Raw genomic sequence first — 26176 nt, 5'->3', positions numbered from 1 at the left:
AAGAAAGCTCCTCCTATTGATATTAGCATGTTTTATATAAAAAAATGATTTCTCAAAATAATAAGAACCAATTTTTCAGACTGGAAATGAAAATAACTGCATATTTTGACACTAATATAAGAGTAAATCATTAAAAGAAAAGTAATGCTATCAAATACATTTATATTTGCAATACATTATTAGGTTAATTTTACATAGTGCTGAACTGCCGGCATTCAGTAACCATATCATATAAGAAACAGGAACAGTCTGTCAGCTTTACATTGCTGCTTCGAAAAACCAGCGTGTAATAGAATGGCTGTCATTCACAGGAAGATTTTTAATTAAAATCAAGCTTAAGAACAATTTCATCTCAACTGTAGTTTTCTACCTGATGCCTTTGTGGATGCCAATACCACCCAGTCGCCCTCTACAGGAGTCACTACTTCTGGAGGTGGTAGAGTTTCCCCTTCAGACTTCTCAGGCACTTGTCCACCAAGGAAACTGATCTGCTCCAGCAATGGAAACAGCACATTTATTCCACCAATGCAGTTGATCATATCCTAAATCAAGAGAAATGGGAGAAAGAGGTCACTATAAATAACATCCTCTGAACTATGTAACCAAAATTCACTCTACGTACAAGGAACCTTATGAACTCACAAATCAATCAGTTTCATGTCACATTGAAACTGGTTTAAAATACTGAATTTAACAAGAGAATTGCTGTAGTTCTAGGCATTGTAGTTACACATGCTTGTTCTTGCTCTGAAAGTGTATTTTTGCATTTCCTTCCACCTCCCCTCAACTAAACAACGTGGGAACCCGAACGATACAACTATTGGACAGAATCTTCTGCTAAACGTATTTGAAAAACAGAGAGAAACATATTTTTCTGTTACCTAAGTTACTTGCAGCAAGCAGGAAGGAGACTATGTATCTGTGTTTTAATCCTATTCCTGCAAGATTTCAACTTCAGACAATTAAAAAAATCGAGTTTGATTTTTTAAAGTAACTTTACATAAACCTCAATTCTAATCCCCCTTTTTAGAATTCCAGTCTCCTAAGATACATTTTATTTCCATTCCTCTCAAACAGGGGTAGCACAACACTTCAAATAAAACTCCCTCTGGTAAGGTATAACATATTCAAATCACAAGATTCCTAGAAGTGATTCCAAATGTCACTTAAAAAAAATCTGGGTCTCAGATAGTAACCAGAAAGCTAGCCAGAGATACCTGTTCACCTGCCCAGCTTAGTCCAATGAAAACTACTGCGACCTAAAAGTTTTAAAAGCCAAATAAAAACAACGTTCTGTAAGTCAGTCTATTAATGCAGGATATTACTCTCCCTTCCTGGAAATGTTGGAGAGAAGTGGAGAAAACCATTCTTTTTGCCTCCATCATGTTCCAGTTTTTCAATTGTTACTCTATTACATGTGTCTTTATGATGTTCCTTTCCCAGTCCAGGTATCCTCATGTTTATTAAGGTGAATTTAATGATAATTGAACAGAAAATTAGAAAGATTTTTATATCTGCAAAATTTATCTAATGGATGAAACTTTCTAGTTAGCTGGGCAAAACAAGAACCACCACATTTTTGAAAGTTGAAAAAACAGAATTTATTTGAACCTAAAGCCAGCAGTAGCTTTAACTCCTTTCAGGCTGTAACTATCTCCTTATGAGCTCCCTCCTGATCAGTGTCACATTTTATCCCTCCTCAAGAGGGTGCCAAATCCCATCGTGTTTGTTAATGAAGTCCAACTATTTTTTTTAAGACTTGTACTTTCAATATGCTTTCCCACAAAGCTAGAGATATAAACCATCCTCACCCACCCCTCTTCCCACTACTGGGGATAAGGACAACAAACTGCATTTTTTTCAAAGTATTCATACCATAGCAAAGTTAACTAGCTTAACTAGCAAGCGTATTTGAATTTTCTTAACATTAATCTCCACAAGTTAGAGCATATGCACAGCATTCATACATTTACCTTCATTTACGTTTACTTTTCTTGTAAGAAAAGATCATCTACAGAACAGAATTGGATACATTCCATCTAAATTAAAATACCTTTTATCATGTCAATGTTTCTAGACCAAGCTCCTTTGCTGCAAATTAGTTGACTTTCTCATATACAGTGAGAAGCTTGACTTTAATTTTTGATGTTAATATGTGCTAATGATTAGGGAACTAATAAGCAAACAAGTAGAGGAAAATATTCATTAAGCTGGGGTGCACTTCACAGTGAGTTTCAAGTCTATAGTATAAAGTCAGACCTGAACTGTCAGTCTTAGAAAAGAGCTGATCAACCAGAAGAACATATGGACTCCATAAGTGTTGGGTAAGAAGGAAGAGAACAAAGAAAAAACACAGATAGGACAGTTTTGCTATAATAGAATGTTTGAGCAAGATACTAGAAACTGATTTAGCCAGAAAATGTAAAATTTTAAGCCACCAATACTAAAGAAACAGTAGTACCGTTATTATAAATGCTGGCAAAAGTTAAACAAAGATGATTCATATGGCCCATAAGAATCAGATAACCCAAATGTATCCACCAACGAGGAAAAAATTTTGGAAAATTATTATATAGCAGAGACAAAATAAAGTAGAACTCTTCAATGAATCTTTGGTATCTACTTTGAAGAAACTTTTATACTGTGAAATCGTATAGTCCTGCCAATCCCAAACTAAAAGTAATTAAGATAACTGGATGAAATTCTCTTTAAACACTAGCAGATTATTTTAATATCACCCTTGATTTCTTCTTTCAATACACAACATGCACTGAACAGACTATGAAGATTTGAGTCAGCTACCACAACATTTCTTAATGTATTATCTACAACATTAAGAGCAGCAACCCTTGTAAATTCTCATTAAAGGTAATGCAACACTACTCCAGCTACAGCATTAGCCCATTAATTGCCATTACAAAACCTGTCTGTATCAGTTAAATGTCATTGACATTATGACAGTAACTTCCAGCATTCCAAAACATAGCCATACATGTTCACCTGACATCACGTTTACATCAGGCTTTGCGGGCTCAGTATGCATTTACCTTGATGTCCCAGTTCACTACTTTGTTTCCAGTTAGTCTTCCATGTAAGAGATTAGCAGACAGGTCAAGACAAATTGGATTTCTGCAGGCCTGTTAAACAAATTAAAAGGCTACAGTATTATTTGTGAAACAAGTTACAGATGCTTCAACATCAAATAAGGTTTCTAAATTATGTATAATATGTTTCAGAAAGTTTGTGCCACTGTGTTGATAGTAAAGTATTTAAACAATTTAGGACCCCTGGAATATAATTTATGTTATCTTAGATTTGACATTCACAATTGCACAAGATAATTTTGTCCTCTTGCCAAACAAGAGTAACACCTTTTACCCCTGCATGAGACAACACTTTAAGAAAGCTCTCACTGCTCTGCATCTTTCCTTAACCACAGCATAAAAATGGTATATTCACTTGTTCTAATGAAACAGCGATAGCAAAACAAAAAGGAACATCTAGAACAAGTTTTGAAATTATTGCAGATTATGTAAACAAAGTAAAATTACCTATCACTTCATACCTTTGGTGTGTAATGAAGCAACACCTTACTGGGGAGGTCTGCTACTTCAGACTCTTGAGATTTCCATGGAGTTAAGCAGTTTGGACCTATAAAATAAACGTACATAATGATTAGTTTTCATTTTTAAGAGTCCACTGGATATTACTGTTGACTTACACAATTTTTATACTACTATTCTTTGTTGTAACCTTTGGCTGGACACCCAAAACATACTTACATACTTGAAACATTCTTTGAAGTAATCTTACGACCTAAGTCATTCATTCAATACAGTCTGCTTAAAATGAAATACATGTTCTTGATAAAATGCTAAATAAAATGCTATATAAAGAGATTTTATTTTGTACAAACAGCTATGTTTCTGTCTTTAAAAGCAGCTGTCTCATACTTGCCACCAATCCATTTGTCATCAAGCCCAAGTGACCGAACAGTGAGTAATCTTCAAAACAGCTTTGTTTAGTAACAGAAAATATTTCATTTAAATGCAAGTACTTCCATACTTATCTCTAACAACTGCGGATAATTATGGAACTTACTACCTTAACACCTTACACTGTAAGACATGGCTTACCAGGATATATATTTTAAATCACCCCTAAATAGATTGATTTTTGTGGAAAAAATCCTCAAGCAATATATCACCTCAATGGTTTAACAGCAGCAATACTTTAAAGAGTCTCAACTGTAAACACACATGTAGGCAAACAGTAGGAAAAATTAAGAACTTAACAGTGAACATATTACAAAAAATTTTTATTTTTGGCAGGTCTGTACATATAAATAGATGAGCTTCAGTAAACCTAACATTTCAAATAAAACTAAAAATACTTAGAATTCCGTTTTGGGCTTATTTGTTGTAAGTCCCTCTTCGATAACCCATTTAGGTTAGCTCTGCAACTCTTCTGGATTTTCACTTCATCATTATGTGTATGTATAGAGCAAAGCTCAGTGTGGTACTTCCAAAACTCATCGATTTTGTTCCACTAAAACGAGTACAATCACCGCTTACCTGCTAAATACAATGCTTTCACCTGAGGGGGTTGCAGTGCTTCATGAAAGATGATAACTGATCCAAGGTGTCCCTCCAAAGATGTTGGACATCCCCATTCACTATCCTGAGTCCCTGCTGAGATCATCTTGGTGATGAGCTCCGGTTTTGCAAGCATTCCACCCCAACTTCCTGGAGACAGAATGCCCCCAAGTGATGTACGATGGGGCATGATAGGGGAGGAAAAAGGTGGGTCTGGTATCTGAGATGGAGGAGGAGTTGTTGTTCTTTGGCCAGCTGAACCAATGCAGCAAGAAGTAAAAGGCTGAACAGTCAGGCATGGGAAAAAAAAAAAAAAAAGACACTGTAAATCTAAGCTCCTTCTACCCCCCACCCCAACAGTTTACAAAACAAATCTGAAGACTCTCTCTGGCAAACCTGAACTAAATAAATTATATCAAGAGTAGCAAGTTCTGGCATTTCCTGGAGAATCAGTAATCCAGCACAGTAGAAAAAGAGCATGCGCTCTCCATAACAGCAGAACGCCCCTTCTACAATCAAAAGCAAATTTGGTAACCTCAGCTGTTGTGTGACAAAAAAAGCTGGCAGGAGCAGAGCCAGGAAGGATGGCACCCTGGTAAGACACCCTGGTAGACATTCCTCTTCTGGATTATATTTGGATATATTCTTTGGATATATTCTTCTGGATTACATTTGAAAATACTAGCCCCAGCATATGTGCTACTGTATTCTTCTCGTACCAGTCACTTCACTCAAATAGATGCCCTCATGGGGAGGCTTACCTGCCTAACATTTAGCTACCTTACTTATAGTGCTTATTCTACAACTGAGCCAAAATCCAAAGTTTTATCTTGCATTAGAAATAACATTTACCTGTTATTCTTTAGCGTTGTACTGATTTTACCATGACTATGTCCAATTTAAATGTTTACTAAAATTTCTCACAATACTTAACAAATATCAAATGAGGACTTAGAAAAAGTAGAAGAATGGCCAGTATTGTACCCCAGTTTAAAAATGATTTGTTCCACACAAAGAATGGACAATGCTTTCAAAGAAAATTGAACATGCTATGTACTCATTTTGATGGCTAGTGTGTTTTCAGGTTAAATGCATACACATTTTAAAATTTTAAGTTAGATTAGCTGCATGCACACTGCTTATCCAGCTAACAAAGCAGGTGCAAGACTAGCCTATATTATGGGGACACACAGAAAATACAAATGAGTGACTAACGGAAAAAAGAGAATATTTCTCAGTGAGCACTACCACAGTAATCCTACTTGCAGAGCTGACTATTCATCATAAATTATGTCATTATGTCTGACAACACCCCCGCTCCCCCCCCATCTAACCAAGGTAAATTCTTTTTTAGTTTTGTTTTTAAACTGAGATGACTACACAAGCATTACTTATTGGTTAGTTATACATATTCACCAATTTGATATTCTGGACACTGACCAAAGTTGAACATAAACTTATTAGCAATACGCTAAGCTATCATAAACTCTTACTCAAATTCCGTATTAAAAAGAAGCCAATTATGTTCTCGTTCTTCTATGAGAGTTCATCAGGACAGGGGAATGACACAGAAGGTGAACTTACTTCATTCATGGCAGGGAATCGAAGTGGAGCAGAGATCTTCTGCTGTCCATTGACATAGATGTATACAAGGCTCTGACCAAAGGGCCTCTTTCCAGGCATGTGAACAATAGTTATGTTGTGCTGGTTAATAAAATAATTAAAACATTATTAAAAAGTACTGCATGAAAATGACAGAATCACAGAAGTGACTGTACAGAACTATTTAACTTCATCTCTACTAATCTGGTGAGGAAACCATTTAAGAAACTGCTTTGGAAAATAAATCCAAAGTATAAACAAGAAGATAACACCAGCTGTCAACTGCTTCCATTTTCAAGTAGTTTACTTTTTAACAGGTTTTTGGAAGAAAAGAGATATAGCTCTTACATGATAATGCACGTCAGTCCTTAAATATGGGAATAGAAAAAGGCAAGGCTTAAACACAGTAGTGTGCACTCAGCACCACAGCCAATATGCTTGTTTTAATTCATTATAAAAAATCTGCACGTTAAAAAAACTCCACACCTCTATAAAAAACAATGCTAATCATCAGCTTATCGATAACAATGGTCATAACAATATAGTCATAATTTATTTTAATCAACCACTAATATATGTGGAAAGTGCTTGTATTATTTGAGTTTAATTATTTGCATAAGATCAAAACTAAGTATGATAAAAATAGACCTCACAGACCTTTTATAAAACCACCAAAAAACCCACAAACTTGTGACTTCTGAGCTAACAGTACTGTCCTTAACAGTGTTTTTCAGTATCAAATCTTACCCAGAGCGAGTCAAAAAAACAGTGGTCTGGAAGCATCACTGTCGTATATTCCCTCTTTGTGCAAACTGCAACCACCAATACCCCAGAGCACGTAATAAAGGCTTCAAAACCCATACCACTTCCTGTAAAAAAGCTATAGAAAGACAACAAAACACACAGTCAAGGACTTACTTCATCAAACCTATTGTAAGTCGCCTAACAGTATTTTCATTAGGAGAGAAGCAACTCAAGCTGTTTATCGCTGCTCACTTATTTACTATTTGACTAGTTATCACTTTTGTTCCAAAGAACAAGACACAGAACTACAAGGAAGGGAAGTGTTGTTTAAGGATTTTTTTTTCTTAACACGTGATTATCTATCAGCAAGAACCTTAATGCAAAATAAGTGTAGTCATTGTTATATACCTTATTTCACTCAGTATAATGAAGATCAGCTGTCAGCAGCTATCTATAAACAAGCCCTGCAAGCATAGGCTTGTCTTGAGAAATCTTTATGTTTTTAAGTGCTTGAATACGAAAAATATAAATTGTGAAGTGCTATCAAAGCCTGTAATTCCAGGCAAAAGCATTATTTACAGTACTGTCAGATATCTATCAATATAAAACACAAAAGTGTCATGAATATTATAGAGAGTCTCAGCAGATGTAAACTGTCTTACAACTAAACACCATAAAATTTAGCAATTAAATAATTTTTAAAGATTTTAATTCAATTGTGTGTTTAGCATTTTAAGCTGACACTGGAATTTTAAATATTTCTTTGTATTAATTTCAATACAACATCAGTGCCCTATAACAAAAACACATCAATATTGCCCTGTAACGAAGCTACAGATTCTGTACTGAAATTATACACAGCTTGAAATATCTGGCATAATTTCTTCAAAATTGTACATAAAATGATATACAAACAGCCAGTTATTGGTATAGCAGCATCACATAGAAAAAAAGCTGTACGTAGACTTAATTTTTTTTTTTTAAACTTTGTAGTGTAATTCCACCATGGTTTTCTAGGACCACAGTCTATTTAAGATCTTCAGTGGCACACACTGACAAACTGGAAACAGTATTATGACAGTTCATCAGGTGGCACCCTTCATCAGGGCTCTGCTATATAAATACTCCTGACATTCCTATTGAACATTTGTACCCAGATAGTTAACCCACACTTATATAAACTATCAAGAACAAACCATGCCAATGTCTACTATTTAAACTGATGAAGGTGCCCTTTTCGTTGCTCTCTCATATGAAACACAGATTCCACTGTCTTTGCAGAAAACGGGGAAGACCATTTGGGGGTGTTTTGTTGTTGCTGTTGTTTCTAAGCTATGTACCTTAAAAACATGATTCAGAGTTGTGGATAATGAAACTGCAGACAAGAACTACATATAAGAAAGCAGAGTAATTGAGAAACTACATGCTTATTTCTTAACACAGCCTGGCTGTGGTGACAGATGATATCGCTCCCTTTCACAAACTAACCAAACTAAGTGCTATATACTGCATACTATGAAGAAGAGAATAAGTACGGCATGTAATAGGGTGCCATATGCCACAGGGAACAGATGACCTAGATTTATGCTGCTGAAGTCATTACGGTAACCATACCTATAGAGTTGCTTCCGCTTGCCGTTTTTGCTAGTTGTGCTAGGGTCCACCTGGTCCTGGTCAAGGCAGAGCCAAGCACTGAAAGAAAACGCAGAGCCCGGCCACTTCTGAATTGATGGAACTGCAATTCCTGCCATACTGTGATACAAGTTGAAATACTGCAAGGCACTTGCCATGCCTTGCTTCCGGGCCATTGCCAGAATGGCTCGCATCACTGGAACAACATAAGGGTGAGCCCGCCTTGGTTCCTCAGTCCTCAGGAGCCGTATTAGCTGAAGCAATTCTTCTGATCCCATTGACTGGCTCCCCAAAGAGCCCAGAAGGGCAATCAGGTTCTCTGCACAAGTACAGTGGAGTGCAGAATGGGAATTTAATGTCTCAATGATACGGATGACCATGTTTGCATTGACACATGTGGCACGACTCTGTCTGTTAATACAGCAGATCCGCCTCAACCAATTTGAGATGAAAATCTGCAGGTCGTGTGACTCTAGCTCTGGAAGCCACTGGATAAGCAGCAATAATGGCTGGACATTACTAATGCCTAATATCCCAACAGCCATGTGGTCACCTTCAACAGCCTGAAAAACAGCAGAAAAATCGGATATGAAATACAATAAAAATAGAAGTACTGCTGAAGAGACATAAGCATTTTAGACAGCATTCAAAGAAAGCATATCTCACCATATTCATGAGTTCTTCTAGTAATTCCCGTGAGGGTTGACCCAGCGATTTTAGTACCTCATATATATGTGCATAACCAATTCTCTCCTTGAAGACCTCCTGAGGATAAAAATCCAAGTCTCAATAAAAAAATGAAAGGGACACAAATTGTTCTTCTACTGCAACAAGTTTAATTTAACACAATATTAGATAAAAATTATTAGGATGCAAGAATAATATTTTACAGGCTAGAAATCTTTCTGTTAATAAGCCCATTTTGCTATACCTAGCATGCTGCAAGTAAGAAGGATTTCACTGCAGCATGCAGAAAAATAAAAGATCAAAATTACATTTTAGTAATTACCTATACAAAAATATAATTGCTTTGGTATACTCAAAATGTTAAGCCTATCACAAAATACCAATAGCCTTATTTTTTAAACACAAACTACAGCATGAAATTGAGTGGTTATGTTGAGAATTTTAAGTATCCAGATATTTTTGGGGTGAAAGATTTTCCTAGACCAGCTTGATTAAAAGTCACCCATCCTAAACACTCCAAAAATTAGAAAAGTGTTCCAGGGAAGTTTTCCTGAAAAATGAATCACTTTTACATGAAGGAAAAAATAAATCAAGCTGCAAAATACAAAATGTAGTACCCTTTTTTTTTTTTTTTACTTAGTAAACAGAAAACACATCATACAAAATGCATATTCTTCTCCCCACTGTATTCTGCACTGAAATTAAAACAGATGGATGAGTCTGCCAGCAGACACGATACAATTGCTTAAGCAAATATGCAAAGACAAAAATATATATGCTGCAGTGGAAGCACAGGTGAAAAGTTTACTGACCTTTGTGAATTACAGTCAGTTCCCATCCCCACCATACAACTTTTCCCAGGCTTCCCAGAGACAGTGGAGATATGAATACTCTGAGTTACACTTTGGAGGAGCCTAATTTACTACCTTGTCATTTCTCACTCAGACTGTACTGCAAGTAGCAACCAAATCAGGTGATTTCCACTCTTACTTTGGCCTGCACTGTGCAGTCATACCCCTTTCCCCGTGCCAAGAATCATTCAACAAGGTGAATCTAACAGACTAAGCAATCTAAGAATAAATCCACTTCTCTGCAGCCTCAGCTTCCAGTCAGATTCACAAACTAACCATTGCCTGTCTACTTATCAAACCACAAGAATAACTACAAAGGGAAGGCAGGGTAATGGCAAGACCACCATTTAGACAGCAGTATGGTCCTGGATTAAAGACACGATAAAGCTACGACACATACTCCTGCCTGAAGCTATATTTTGCAAATACTCATTAATTCTATCCCAGATATTCATGGGACAAGTAATGATGTACTTCCTTTACAAAAGCTCCAAATACCATTAGTCCTCCATTCTTCCAGTTTTGATATCAAGATCTCTCAGAATCCAGCCATTAGAAACAAATAAAAAGATAAGGGATGCCAATCAGCTGCTCCTATCTGGCAGAAATTAGCAGACACAAGTTGCTCATCTTAATTAGCAAGATTCCTTACCAAGAATTTTTCAATAAAAATGCTAACTGGAGACAACAACAGGAGGTCTATTGCAAGTAGACCTCTGCATATGTACCGTTACCTTAGCAGCTGGAGACTTGAGCATTACTGCTGTGAGGGCTTGAATGGTTGATACCGCCAAGCAGTCTAGGTGTCCCTGAAACACCTGAAAGTAGCAGGTACAGAAGTTACATACAACTGTGCAAAGACCATTCTATTCCAAAATCTATACCATGCCCTCCTGCCAGGATGAAAACCAAGAGTTTACTAACATGCTCCAAAAATCATCTCCCCACCAATAAAGATTTCATAACCCCCACAGCCTACAAGAAAGATTGCATTAACAATAGACAATACTTCAGGAGGAAGAAAGAAGCATTCACAAAACTCATTGCACTTCAAATATTCTGATGGACAAACAGGTTTTCCTCATGCGGCTAATGGACAACCTCAAGAGGGAGGGAGGAAAACAAATTAAGAAGTTTCTTCTAAGGTGTGTGTGTGCTGCTTGACAATCCATCAGGTATGTGCATTTCATACAAAGTGTTTTATTTAACATCTAAGTCCCTATATACCAATGCAACCCACACACAAATTATAAGAGATTAGTCACACCAGCACAGTAAGGTGGCTTCCTCATCCATATCCTCATCTCACTGCTTAACATCTCCTTTTCCCATTTCAAGTTATCTTTTTTTGCTGTTTCTTTTTCCCTCTAATTTTTGTTTATGGTGGTATCTCTATGCTCGTTTTCTCGTTTTAAGGTCAAATAAATCTGAGCACCATCTCATGTCCATCAGTAAACCTAGAGCAAAACTGTGCAAACATACTCGGTTTCATTATCCCTGAAATATTAAACTGCGTATCAGAAATATTTTGAAAATGAAGTGTCAAGAATCAGAAGACCGTTAGATGTGAAGAAACATTTACATGCAGTTAGTCTTGCACTGAGTTTCTAAAAAAGCCAAACCCATTAGTTAGAATCACAATTTGTAGATTACCACACTTTGTACTTAGCATCTTTACATTTTTCATTGGAATAAATTATTCTACTACAAAATTAATATAGCAACAATTTCCATCTGGTACTTTCTACAACATTATGGGAAAATTAAAGCAACAGGCTATTCCTACCTCCCTGATTCAGCCTGTCCATTGTTTTGTGAACATCTGTTCTTGATGACAAGCACAGAATCAGGACATCAAATACAACCATTGAGATTCACAAACAAGGCCCCAGAATCCAAAACACCACAGTGCTGAGACAAAGAAGCAAAAAAGAGGAAAGGGAAGGAAAAAAATCACCACCAGGCTGATAGAATTTAGATTCCATTCATGTACTTCACCTTTTAAAAATGCATAACTGATGCTCAATTTATTGAAATATCTGCAACGTGAAGCAGATAAATAAAACTGAAGTTGAATTCAATCAGGAAAATTACTTTCCACGGACAGAAAATACTGATGGCTACAGCAACACAAGGATTGCTGCAAAAGGCTTAAAGAGGATCATTAAGGTGAAGCACAGGAACCAATTTTCCTGTCTTTGTGTCTCAACCTCAACTGAAGCAAAATACAGATTAGGTAGGTACCTGGTCCTCATTCATTTCTGTCAGTAATTTGTTGGCAAGGTCTTTTTCACTCTTGTCTGCCACTTTATTGTTAGCATTTAAAAACAGCTGTTAGAAACAGAGACAAGAATAATGGAAATAATTGCATTAAACAGTTACCTCCAGCCAAACCTGTGGAGGCTGCCCTGGATTTGTGTTTAACATACAAGTGAGTTCTCACACTGGTGAGATGCAACCCTCCATTAACATTAGTCTTCTGTTAATTCTTAGAACACTGAAGATTACTTTGTATTTTTGCTGGACGCTAATTGCACTTTTTTTTTTTCCAGAATTACATGAAAGCATGTAATCACTAAGACAAGGAAACAGACCTATCTAGAAGTTAACAGTGGTCAAAAGCTTAGCAACTGATTTCATTTACTGTATGCAACATGATGAAAATTTACTTTTAAGAAATAAAGACAACAATGGAACTTTGGCAAAGAAATGGATACAGGTGCCTCACTGGTGCCCACTTATGTCTCATCCTAGATGAAGGCTGAAGATATCTAGACAAAATATTTAAATTGTCAAACAGCAACAGCAGTAGAATTTCTGAGGCACATAAACGTCAGGACAGGAAGACGGGTAAAAAATCTCTGCTTTTATTTTAAGAATCTGACAAGTTGTAAATAAAACGGATACCTATAAAGCATTTTCAGCATAAATTGCTCTGTGTATAGTAGCTAGATTCCTGCCCTCTCCACCTGAATTTGCAAGTTTAAAACTCACTCAAGTATCTTCATAATCCATTGCAGTCACTGTGTGTGTATAGGTCAGTCATAATCTAATCAGGACTAAAACTTTTCTTCTGTTTTTACATTCTAAAGAGACATGTTAAATATTCCACTATCAAAATGTTTTTAAAATCCTTTTAAAAACAAAACAAACAACAACCACCAAAAAAAAAAACCCTTTCTTTCAGTGGGTAAAAACTAAGCATTCCCCATTTTTTCCTCATACATTTTCTTCCATTACCTACTAGGCATTCTCTCCATAGAGGAGCAACCTAGGAAATCAGCTTCCATAAAAAAGGGTAAACAAAAGGAAGACACTCAAGATACTACTTTGACTTACGTAGGCGTGAAAGCACATAGAAATACAAGTCAGTTTCAAAAGTACATGACAGTCAAGAGCACTTAATACTTCAGAATTACTACAATACATCTCAGAGGGTTATAGCATTAACAAGTGCAAATAAGAACATTAAACAAAAGGAAATGCAGACATGCAAAAAAAGGGCAATTTTTTCAGATGGGTTACTTTAATTCTGACAATACATGTCAAAAGTCTTCTATGTAAAAACTGTTCAAACAATAATCACACGTTTTCAACCAGGCATACTGCTAGAGGTAATTGTGTTTTGCTCAAAGTCTGATCTCCAAGAGAATTTAATCAAAGAGAAAAGATTTAGGACCTACGAGCAACTAGTTAAATGTCTTAGGATAGAATGAGTCCCTTCTGACACCTCTTAAAATACAGTCCCTCTTCTTGGATATCACAGGCAAAAGGTGACATTCAGATCACCAAAATTAACTGAGTAATTTTGAAAAGCCCTTATGCTGATCTCTAATCCTAGAGCATAGTTAAGGGAAAACAATTTGTCCATAAGGCTTAAAACCAGCAAATGGGGGAAAAAAAGATTTAAATTTTATAAGACTGATGGACAGAAAATGATTTTAAAGTATGGCTAGAAGTATGGGCTTGAATACCTCAAGCTGAGATACCTATAGCAGAAACAGTGGTATGGATTTTCTTTAACCCTCCTTTCCTTTCCATGAAAGTTTCTCTCTCTTCAAATCTGCTGAAGATCCAATAGATTCCTGAGTTTCGTATCTGTGTCTGGACTCTCCTGCTATCTGACACAGGGCTGCAGAACTGTGTTTTACACAGCTTGCTAATGAATCCAGTAGCAAGATCTTCATGCGCAGGGAAGAAAAAAATTAAAATCTAGAAATAGGGTCTTCTTCCTCTAGTAACAAGGGGAAATCCTAATTCCAATACTAAATTCATCTTTGCCATTTGATGTTCAAACAGTGTAGAGATACACTGGAAAATAAAACATCTTTCCCACATCCACCCCCCTTCCCATTTATCATCCTTGGGGATATTTTCACTAAAAAAAGTTTATAAAAATACTATGTAGTAACCTGGTAGCATTGATACCCAATTCATCACAGTAGCATGTAAGACTATCACAGGATAAAAGCTCCAAAATGCATATCTTATGACAGACATACAGGCAGAGTAGAAATGAAAGGAGCAATCAAAAAAAAAGCAAGCATTCCTGCTTTCCTAAATTATAAATCCCACTTGTTTACATGAAAGCAGGAACAAAGCCAGAGTCTCCATGATCGGGTAAACGTCTCACTGCTTGGTGATTTAAGAAGAAACTAGGAAAGAAGTTTCTTACAGAGTACAAGGTCAGTACAAAAATAGGCACAGATGCCCAACACAGTAGGAGAATGGAAAGGTAAAACAAACTGTTTTCAGCAAAAGATGAAAAACAAACAAAAAACACAAACACTGTTAAAAACATTTCAAGTAAATTAGCATTCTGCCACTCATTGTAAGTACAGTTAAATCATAATCCAAACAATTTTTTCATACATTGCTGAATATGAGGAGGGAAATGAAATCTACAGAGGAATCACTGGAAGACACTGGCTTGCAAATTCTGGGATCCCATCTGGGATTGAGATTAATAAACAGTTTTGTAAACACTAGACTCTATGTAGGAGAAGAACAAATCTAAGAACATTTCTAACAGCTTGAGCAGTGCCTATAAAGGTCTTTTTGCTCAGAAGAACTCAAAATGAATATTTTTAATTATAACACAAACAAGAAATCTACTTCATTAGCAAAAAAATGATTAGACCAACTTAGATCTTTCAGATCTTTCACAGTATTTTTGGCTCTAACCAAACCAAAGTTTTACTTCCAGCATGTAGACGCTATAAAGATCACATCTTATTTAGAAGGAGTATATAAATGTAATTAATTTAACTGCAACATTACAAAACTGGTTTTGTTAAAAAAACACAGATAAGGGAAAATTTACCTTGCAGTTCTGCAACAGTCGAATGAGATGCTCAAAGCAGTTACTGTTAAGGAAAATTGCCTGCAGAACAGGCCTATCTGTGCAGTCTAACATGGCTGTGATGGTATCTACAAAATTAAAACAGAACTGCCATCAAAAACAAAATACTTCCCAAATCCATTAAGCTTTTTTTTTTTTTTTTATCTGTTACCTTTGGAACACAATCAGAAATTGCACATAATAAATGTGAAAAAGTTTTACAACAAACTATACGTCATATATTCTTTGATCAAAAGATATGTACATTTTAAGCACAGAGCACTAGAAGCTACACATTTTGACACTATAAAAATCACATAACCTACCATATCTGGAGAAAAATTCATCTACATAATATCTTGGATTGTTTTGGGGCTCTGTTTAAAGACTGCCATTTGTAAGTACCTAACCAGCCTTTTTTTTTTTTTTTAAAGCACAGAAATACTAGCTTCCTCATCAAGCAGTTTCTCTGTATTCTACAGCAGCTTTTCATTGTTAGCATTTGTCACCTTAATACTACTCCAGTTTTCTTGGAAGTTTTGGGGAAGGAAATACCTATATTTATATTTGCCACTCCGAACAACAAAGTGGAGAGAAAAAAAATAAAAGAACACAAATCCTGAATGCTTATCTTATTAATCCTCTAATGACTTAGTACCAACTGTTTAAGACCATCATCTTTGGCCAGTGTTTATAGTAATGCCATTTGAAAAGCAAACTATCACAAAATGGACATCACGTGGGTATTTTTTAACAGACCCTCCTTACTCTGCAGTTATGAAGACCATCAGCTGTTGTCTAGCAAAAAAAATTTCAACAGAGACTGGCAGTCCATGAACCTTGACACTCTGGTTAAATATGAATGTGAAACAGAGTATGTCTAAAGTAACATCAAAAAGAAGATATGTTTGAAATTTTTCAGTTGCATAGAGAAGCGAACATTTATTTGTAGAGCATCCAGTTATATTAGTATTATGATTGAATCATTACTTGTTTCTGAGTTATTAATTAAGAGAAGTTTAAAGGAACTGCACAATTTGGTACTCACTCAGCATCTGGATCTGTAGAGCTATGAACCTGGTCTCCCACTGCCTACATCGCCTTGAATTAGGTAAAGCTGAATGGTCTGAATTAAGCAGCTTGAAATAGTTCTCCAATATTGTACTGGTCTCCACTTGCCGCTGGTCAGAACTGCTGGTAAGAAGGATATGGACAACTTCTGTCAGGCACTTCAGAGTAAGCTCTGCTTTTCTGCTCACTTCCTCAGGACTCCCGTCATCCCAGTTGTCACAGTCTGCTAAAACACGCATCAAGACTTCCATGGTAGCAGGAGATACTGCTTGAAGAGCATTCCTCTGAAACCCATGGGGAAAAAAATTAAGGATGAAAAACAACTCAGATGGAAACTGCTGGTTTGAAAATACCTGAATCATACAACATGTGATATTGTGTGTAATTTATGCACTGTAATTGTTAGGTAAATATGAAACATTCTGCTTGGTTTACACTGATGGCTACAGATGAAATGTGACCCGTCTCGTCCACTTAACTAGGCCTTCTTTTTCAAAAGAGAATACTTAAAGGGAAAAGGAAACATTATTTAAACAGATGTCAAAATTCTTATAAAGTAGCCTTGATAACCTCCTACTATTAAATAAACCTTAATTTGAAACTTCATTTTAGACCTGTGTTTTCACACAAACTCCCTGCACCTCCTACTGAAACACACAAGGAAATAAGCTAGATGTATTCCACGTGATGACATAAAATTTACATCTTTACAACTAAACTTTCTACCTGCGAAGTAATATATTTTTTTATGATACAAAAATATTATAGTAACTTCTTATGAACATGTAGTTATAGCTACCAACTGCTATTTGAAAAAAGAACCTAGCTTTTATCATTTAGATACTATTGCACAGAATGGCCTCACATTTCACAAGATTAACAACTAATTCATAGTGAGCAAATTCTTCTTGATTATGGGGGTATGTATAAGCCGTTAACAATGAAAAGGAGGTTGAAGACTTCAGCAGCTGAAAAAAATTTAGAACATCCTTACCTGACCACCAGCCACAATAGCTCCAAAGAGATGTAGCAGGCAACATTTCAGGCTTTCCTTGAGATGTTCACTTTCTTGAAAGCATTCTGATTGGAATAAATAAAAAGTACAAGGCTTCCTTATTTTGGTCACATAAATTATACAAAGTTTTTGTTCCCCCCCACCTCTCAAAAAAACAGGAATAATAAAAAATAAGCTCCCCTGCTCCTTGTCACCATGCAAACTTAAAAAAATTCAACTATATAATCTCCACTTTTTTCACATAAGTCACAGACACAAATGCACCCATTTCAGCATTATCAGAAGAACATGACAACACTACATTTATCAGCAATTCACAGAGCCAAACCTTCAACTCGCATAAAACATGCTTCAGGAAGCCTGACAGACCTACAGAGGTACAGCAACTGCACCAAAATGGAAAATAAGCCCCTTTTTTTGAGGGCTATTTACTATTGAGGACATGCTAATACACAAAGCAGTGAGGACACGCTAACACAACACTCATAGTAGCTGCAACTGAAACCAGGAAGGATTGTTTTATTTGGAATTACCCATTGTAAAACATTAGTAACTTCTAAGATAAAAATGTTAATGACTTGGGTTTCTAAAAACTGAGATTCCAAACAAAAAACAGAAATTGAAAGTGTAAGAATTCCATATTCATTAAAATAATAATGTAACTTTTAAGACAATTACAAGTTACCAGTAAGAAATATTTCTATATATACTGAAAGTATAAGTCTTCTTTCAAAAGAAAATTGCACAGTTATTTTTAAAACCTGGTCTTGAAAGGAAACAAAGCCCACTACTTCCTTGACTTTATAGCCTCTGAATCTTTTGGGGAGCTTGAGACAAATTAAAAACATTAGTCAAATGTGGAAAATCATGAGCTTGAGTAGACCAGAAAAAATCTTTAGTACTGCCACGGTAGTAAGGTCCTAAGCACATGCTCAGCAACTTAAATAAATGGAAAAGTTGAGAATTCACAGAATCAACCCTATTAAACCACAATAGGCACTGAAAGAAGCCTGAAAAAAAAAAAAAAAAGCCAGGCTTTCAAAGACAAGTACGGATGGCAAGATGGTGCTGCCCAGAGCAAAAAGCAAGAAAAAGCAACTCAATTCATTCAGCCTCAGAAAGCAAGTAAGATGCTTTTACATTTATCAGACAATCTTTGGGGAATGGAACTTAGAATTGCTAACTTCACTCCTTCAAAGATGAACATTTTCAAACATGCCGCTGATAATACTTACGATAAAAGAAAGGGACAAACTCAACCGTGAGAGAAGCCGGTTTATACTTCTGTCTGCTCTTTTCAACTGTACTTAGGATACGTCTGAAATTACATTTTAAAAGATATGACACTTTGTTTGTAATTTATTACTTTATGACTTCATCATAGAGAATCCTGCCAAAAATCAAAAGTTTTGCCTGCAGGTCCTAAAAATAGTAAAAAGTATTTCACCCTGAAAAAATGATTCACAGCTAACCATGAGTTTACTGTTCCACTCTTTTGAAAAATGTACTGTTTTACCATATTGTTTGGTCAAAAACAAAAAAAAAAAAACACAACATCAAGTCCTATTTAGTCTTTGCTTATTGTAACTAAGTCATCAGCTGAACTGCCAAAGTTCTTAACCATGCAATTTGAAATGGGGACAAAACATTATTATGAGTTCATTATGAGAGGTAGGGAGAACAAATTAAAGGGAATTAATTCTACCAATACACTTATAAACTTCTTTTCAAAGATGCAACATATTTATACTGTGATCTTCAAAAATTTCTTTTGCTGTAATTCAACTGCTTTCACCTACCCCTTTCCCTCTGGCTTCCTTGTTCCAATAGTTTTGAGAAATGAGCAAATTTTTGAAAGGAAAAAGCAATGGAAAAAGCTTCACGTTGGTCAGTTACAAACAAATTCAAAACAAAATGTGAGATATATAACCTCATTAAAAAAAACACCTTTAAACTGTCAGAAAATACATGTAATCTTTGAAATGTACCTAAACCACATCCAGTTTCAAAAAATATAACACTTTTCTACAATGTGGTTATATTGATTCATTGTAATATTCTGTACCTTCATTGAATGCGAAGTCAATGTTTTTGAGTACTTATATTCTCCCTAATATAACATGAGATGTGCTGGCATTACCTATGCTACATCTGAAAACAGCTTAGCAGTACTTTGTCAGGCCATACATGAGAACTGGTGTCAACCTGTACTTCGTTCTAAAAGAGAAAAATACTCATTTTGCACAAAAATACCAGAAGTTGTGATCCTTACATTCTCCTTAAAACTTCATGAACAGCAATTCAAGCTGTTGTGGGAAAAAAAAAAGACAGTATTACTAGCTTTAGTATTACTTGTTTTATCTAACCTAGTACTAAATAGTACTAGATTAAACGTTGGACTAGTTAGTCACAGAATCATTCAGGTTGGAAAAAAACTCTAAGATCATGACTCTACTGTGAAGGACAGTCTCCTAAAACCTGCAGTCCATGAAGTGTTATAACATACTACATGTTGCCAGCTACAAAGAAACACCAGCAACCAAGGTACATCACTCTGTATGATCTCCACTCTGTACGTGTGGAGTCAGAAGTGACTTGTCACACAAATGCAGCCCAGTTCTACAGAATGTAAGCTGTGAAAAGGGACCCTACATTTTACAAGGCTAGGTAACACGAGATGTGACCTTTCTATGCCTTTAGTTATTTCCATGAATAAGTCCAATATTTATTATGCATATCAAAAGGTTCCTGATAGAAATAAAACTAAGGAACTAAAGGAAGAGCAGCTCTGAATGATAGCAGCAAGAAACAATCAACAACTCCAAGACTTGAGAAAAACTTGTTGTCTATAGTGTGGAAGACCACTATGTTTAACGTTATTGTAATTAATTTGGTACTAATAAGGGAGAATTGTGCATGAAAAATCTCATAGGAATTTTTAACAGCGAGGCTCTGAAGAGTGAAGTGAATCACTAGCAGCTTCTAAGAGCAGGGCCTGAGCCTAGAACGACAGAAATTAATCTCAGAAAGACCATTTCCTAGTTCTCTACCCACCTTTCAAAATGACTTAGAGCTCAGTTTTAGCACTGAATGGAACAGAATATAGCAGTACTGACAACTCTGGTGGCACTGAAGTTCAGTCTGAGGAGTGCCTGCTCAATGATGTTTAATTTGGTAAAAAAAAAAAAAAAAGTAAAAAAATCATTAACTCTATTCTCAAGTGTGCATCTTTGAAAAGAACTAACACAGCATCAAATCAAATGCTTATGACTATCAACTCAAACAGCTGTAAAATGCAACAGCACAATAACTGAGCGCACAACTACATTTTATTTTAGTTTGACATAATGCAGCAGTAGTTCTGTTAGAAACCTAATATATATAATTTATCTGCAGTTATAAAACACAGTTTATGATCCAGTCCTGATCCACACTTACCCTGCAACTCGCTGCCTCCAGTTTCGATATGGATCGTAGAGACTTTCACAAAAAGCCAGTGCATGTCTCACAAATTCTTCTATTGGGGTCTGATCTGCCATTTCTTTCTCTTTTGTTTTGCTTTTTAACTGCGGAAGGGGGGTAAAAAAAAAAAAAAGCTGTTGTCAGAAGATTTCTAATAATTAAAAATTAATTCCTGTACTCCTCCAGAAGCTCTGAACCCTCATGTTCTCCCCCACAAACACTTTCTTACTTAGAGGGGGATCACATAAGCCAGAGCAGGAAGTATCGGATGGGGAAAATGACAGACGACAATTAGTAAACACATACCTGTTGAATGTATAATGTAGTCATGGTGATAACATGGTTAATGTATGAACACATTCCAATCTCTTCCACGTTAGCCAAATTTCTATGAAGGCAACACAGAAACCACAGAAATGTACACAGTGTACTATGTGAGGCTAGTTCAAACAATGTTTTAGTAGTCAATCTATAATCATAGAAAATTGTATCAGCATTTCAAAATTACTCCCCAAAAGACTGCATGTACTCAAATGTTTATTTCTGCCACAGTAACATAGTACACAAGCTTTCTTCTAACAGGAAGGAAAAGAAACGCCTGAGTCACCCTGCTGTAGGCCAGCTCTATATGGAATTTGGGGTTTCAGAGGTTAAGCAGATTCCCAGGACACTTTAAATAGAAAGCTCAGAAATGGTATCTGATAGAGACAATAAATTCAGTTTCTTCCACATTACTAGAGCTTTACAAGGAGACTGATACTGCAGTCATGTACACTGTCTAAAAGTTCAAGCAAATATATTACCTAGAAGCTGTCACGCACTTGAAATTATCCCAAGGAAAAGAAACATCTAAGATTATTTTAGAACACTAAAATCAACAGCAACAAAGAGGCATTTAGAACACTAAATAAATCAACAGCAACAAAGAGGCATTATTTCTCAGTTTTGAGAACGTCACAAAGATCAAATACTAAAGTGATGATGTAAGGAGAACTTTTCAGCAATTTAGACTTAAAACAGCTGGTAATTCATCAACACAGCAACCACAATCTACTCAGCTTATATTTAATATTCTAGGATACTTAAACACTGTCCTACACCTCTTTGTACTGTTGTAGGGAGAAGGAAGACCAAAGGACTCAAAAAAGCGTAAATACTTCCCAGAAAAGAAGGATCCCTATTATATACTTTATCCCCTTCCTCTTTCAATGCAGCTTGTAATAAAAAACTGAAGAAATGTGGAGAAATATATCCCTAAAAACAGAGGCGTTTACCTGCTTGAACAGTATTACAAAATAAAGCATAAGTTTCAGAAGGAAGCCAATTGCATTAATAGAGTAAGTCAGATCCCTAAGCTGTTTATGGAATTATAAGCATGTTAAGAATGTGAAGCAGTTCTTCCTGTACAATCCTCTTTCGAGTTCTTTCATATCCAACACTAGCTGAAGTGTGACTTTTCTTTTAAAAGTATTTCTTATACCAGGTACGCCATGCTTTGAATTCACATAAATATATCTTAGATAATTACAAAGAATTTAGTGTCTAAGCCCCTTCTACTCCATTTTTTGTGACAAACATCGCTGATTGCATTGCTCCCTCTTTCTTTAGTTTGAAGATTGTGATAAGTGGCATTTCTCTGTTTCTACTAGAAAGTGTCAAATCACATTGTATACATCATCAGAATCTCTACGCTGCATCTAGATTACTTAAACAAAACAATATCCTTCTTGAGGTAGCAACCAGAACAAATACCTGCAAAGGATGATAAAGAATTTCACAAGCAAAAGTGACAGGGCCTGCTGCTGCTCTTCTAGTCCATCTGACATTTTCTGGACACACTGCAGCAGCTGGAGTCTAAGGACCTGAAGAATATTGTCAGGAAGCAGCGATATTCCTGGAGGGATGTCATCCACCCTAAAAATAAAAAACAAACACACACAACTCTTAATCCTGGGATTGACACATTAGCATCTATTTCAGTGAGCTCACGTAGCGTTCCAATAAACCTGTATAAGAAAGGTTACTGAATTGTGGCAACTGATGGTTCACAAACACTTCCTATGAAGTACAAGGGAATGCCTGGTGGCAATAAGCCAGCTTGAGCATCCTCTTCCTCAAAGAACTGCATTTAAAAAAAAGGACAAAAAAAGAAAAAGTGTTAAGAATACCATAGGTGGATTCCTAAATTCTCTTACATGAGTTGATCTGCTTTTATCACTGCAGAGAAATTGTATGATCTTCAGTAGGTAAACAGGTGGCCTGCCAAAATTACTAAAAAAGGCCACAGTGAAATAAAACATGAAACTAAACACAAGTGAACATTTTCAACCTTATAATTAAGACTAAAATAAGTTAGATGCCAATTTCTCAATAGTTAGAGAAGCCCAGCTGGCAATAATGCACAAGAAACTTCATGTTTTTCTTACATAAACTACCCTAACTAGGAGAAAATGAGGTTTAATACAGAAAAAAAATAGATTTTTAGATTTAATACAGGAAAAAAAGAAACAGTTCACAGTTCAAAATTAAATGCAGGAAGATTTGAAAATCAGGGTCTGAATGTACAAGAGGGAGAGCTCCCAGCAACTCATCTGACTCCTGGCACACAGATGTTGCATGAAAACCTGACCCATCCATACTATTTTGTGTCCTTAATTCAGCAAATAGCTCCCCCGGCCACACACATTTTTTTTTTTTTTTCCTCGTCTGATAACTACCTATTCTTAGGGGCCAAAAAAAGACTCTTGTGTTGGTCTTAAATTCAATAACTCTATCAAGGCCAGACAGAGTCCTGAAGGACATGAGGTACTCTTGCTCATTGTTTTGTTAAACTGAAACATTTGTAGAAATACACCAGTGAGAACCAAAAGAAGGAAAATAACTCAAAAATAAAACCAGTAGCTAAGCCAGTACTTCTAGAATAGCCATACAGTAACCCATTTCAGCAACACCGTAGTAATTTATAGATGTGTTAAAGCATTCTCTGGGATGAAGACTGTTCATTGAAGCTCCTTTTGGCTCATGTTAAAGGGCAGCTGTCTGTCAGCAAGCTGTACGTTCACTGCTTCACATGGCAGAATTTGTCTGTGGCATCAACCATTTACCCTGACACATCCACTATGAACTTTACACAGGAAGAGGAAGACAAGCTAGAGCCTTACAGCTTACAGAAGCCTTCAATACAGCCAAGCCCAGGGAAAAATTACAAAAAAAAAAATCACACAAGAAACATGGCTAACTTGGGAACTAGTTACGACACGCATGTACATATTTGTGTATGAACAAGCTTCAAAAGGCATGGGGAAATGCAGTGAGTGACAAAACACAGTGATACCAATAAACTGAGGGAAAGGAGGAACAGTGTGTCAACTACATTGAAAAGGAAGTTGAAATTGAAACTTACATAAAAGAGAGACCATTTAGTAAAACAACTCCACAGGCACAAGTGACAGCAAGTTCCCAGGTCCCAGAAAACAAGCGGTCCCCTACACGGATACAGAGAACCTAATACTATTCATCCTCTTGCTTCTGCAGTTATGCCATTTGCTTTTCAGATCTTGCTCAAGGGATCTGAAAAGTTTTGACAGAAATTTTCATAGGACCTAGGCTCTAGCTGACAAAACTGAGAGCAACTGCTTTTTTCACCACACAGCTGCTAAAAAAGACAAATAAATGTTAACTTCTGTGATAGCAGCTTCATCCCTCAAGATGCTGTTAGATCCATACCCTCCATACCACAAGCATTGCTCATAATCATCTGCTAATTCACCACCTCTGTATTAAGAATGTAATTTTGACAATTGAAGTTCTACATCAGAAGTAATTTCGCTAAAATGGCCAACAAGTCTCTGTTTCGTAAGATCATAAAATGCTTTGTAGGAAAGCAAATGGCACACCCTCCATGCCTCACGTACCAAAGATTGTTCCCTCTGCAGTAGACACACGTCTGTGCCATTGACTAACCCCTAAGATTTAACTGCTTTGTGTGAGACCAGCTCAAGAAATGCTCATCTTCTGGGATTTCTCAGACTGAATATATTTGCAGAGCTTAAATAATTGAACTTCTTTCCAGCCCAGAGCAAGTCACCACTGTATTACCATACAAATTTAAAAGTTAGATGTATATAACCAACATCTGTGCATTTTTTTTTTCTCCTGACAAGACTTGTTTTATAAACTAGCTATTCAAAAAGAAAAAAAAAAAATCATACCTTAACAGATGGTCTTATGTGATTACTGGTACCCTACCTCAAAAATCTGAGTTCTTGATGCATTTAGGTTCTCTTATTTACAATCTCCTTGCACCACAATAAAATGGTTACGCAGCAGCATAAATTCTCATCCCAGGTTTTTTGAGAGGAAGTTAAATTTGTCATTACAGTGTATTCATCCAATTACGGCCTAAATCCGCACAGTGGGACTCAACCTCTCCCCCACCAAAGCGGTAAGCAAGCGCTTTGGAACAAAGGCTGCAAAAAACCAAGCGTCACTTTTCAGCAGCCAGTTTCTAGTAAGCATGTAATCAGCTTTACTCTCATGATTCCTGCATCTTTTCTATGTGGCTTTGGAGTCCATATGCTAACCAAGTATGGTGTCTGTGGTACTTTGCATGAGTTTCCTTTAAGCTCCTTTGTGCGACAGCATGCAAACCAAAGCCAGAAAAAGAGCATGACAACACTCTGGAGATCTTTGTTGTTTCTCAAAGCATTAAACCAAATGACAATTTATTCCCTTCAGTGATGGGGAAAAAACCTCCCACCAGCTGGTAAACATTTTATCCTATCTAGTGTAGATACTGATGAGATGGCTGGTTTGTTGTGTTTTTCTTTTTTAGGAAGAGACGTGTATTAATCCTTTGTGCTCAATGTTCAAAGCTGTCAGCAGTTATTTTCTTGTGCAATATCCCCATTTTCTCAGTAAAAAAAATAACTGTAGACACCATTAATAAATCACTTCACTTAAAAATATAGGGAAGATGCACAAAGACGTAGGTATAACTGAATTTGTATAACTTATAAACTGTATGACTGTATAAACTCTACTTATTATTACAGCCAAATCATACCAATGGATACACTTATCCACCAAGTTTAGAGATTTCCAAGTTCTCTATTATGTGCATCTTTCCAATTTCCAAAACAGGTTTCAGGAAATAATATACTTTAATTTATAGAAG

General features: G+C 36.2%; 1 protein-coding gene across 11 annotated transcripts in view; it reads right to left on the bottom strand.

Annotated features, from left to right (window-relative positions):
* NBEAL1 (neurobeachin like 1) overlaps window positions 1-26176 on the bottom strand; it is an 86105-nt gene that overhangs the window by 40076 nt on the left and 19853 nt on the right. For 8 of the 11 annotated variants that reach the window (XR_014586373.1, XM_083842772.1, XM_083842771.1 and 5 more), the window contains exons 4-20: window positions 22753-22914; window positions 21307-21388; window positions 20977-21104; window positions 18774-18856; window positions 17518-17603; window positions 16501-16807; window positions 15435-15541; window positions 12356-12442; window positions 10846-10929; window positions 9240-9338; window positions 8556-9136; window positions 6945-7077; window positions 6180-6299; window positions 4575-4878; window positions 3566-3651; window positions 3048-3137; window positions 371-542 (exon numbers count right to left, since the gene is read on the bottom strand). Coding sequence is in view for 10 of the 11 variants with exons in the window: in XM_083842772.1 (XP_083698898.1) it covers window positions 371-542; window positions 3048-3137; window positions 3566-3651; window positions 4575-4878; window positions 6180-6299; window positions 6945-7077; window positions 8556-9136; window positions 9240-9338; window positions 10846-10929; window positions 12356-12442; window positions 15435-15541; window positions 16501-16807; window positions 17518-17603; window positions 18774-18856; window positions 20977-21104; window positions 21307-21388; window positions 22753-22914 (2711 nt within the window). In the remaining variant the exon portion in view is untranslated. The remainder of the gene's footprint in view (window positions 1-370; window positions 543-3047; window positions 3138-3565; window positions 3652-4574; window positions 4879-6179; window positions 6300-6944; window positions 7078-8555; window positions 9137-9239; window positions 9339-10845; window positions 10930-12355; window positions 12443-15434; window positions 15542-16500; window positions 16808-17517; window positions 17604-18773; window positions 18857-20976; window positions 21105-21306; window positions 21389-22752; window positions 22915-26176) is intronic. The other 3 variants (XM_083842775.1, XM_083842768.1, XM_083842776.1) reach the window with 1 other exon arrangement.

This window comes from Anser anser (genome assembly GCF_964211835.1).
Source record: "Anser anser genome assembly, chromosome: 6".
NCBI classification, from domain to species: Eukaryota; Metazoa; Chordata; class Aves; order Anseriformes; family Anatidae; genus Anser; species Anser anser.
Note: the sequence above shows the minus strand (reverse complement) of the source record. Positions and strands in the feature narration are given on the sequence as shown.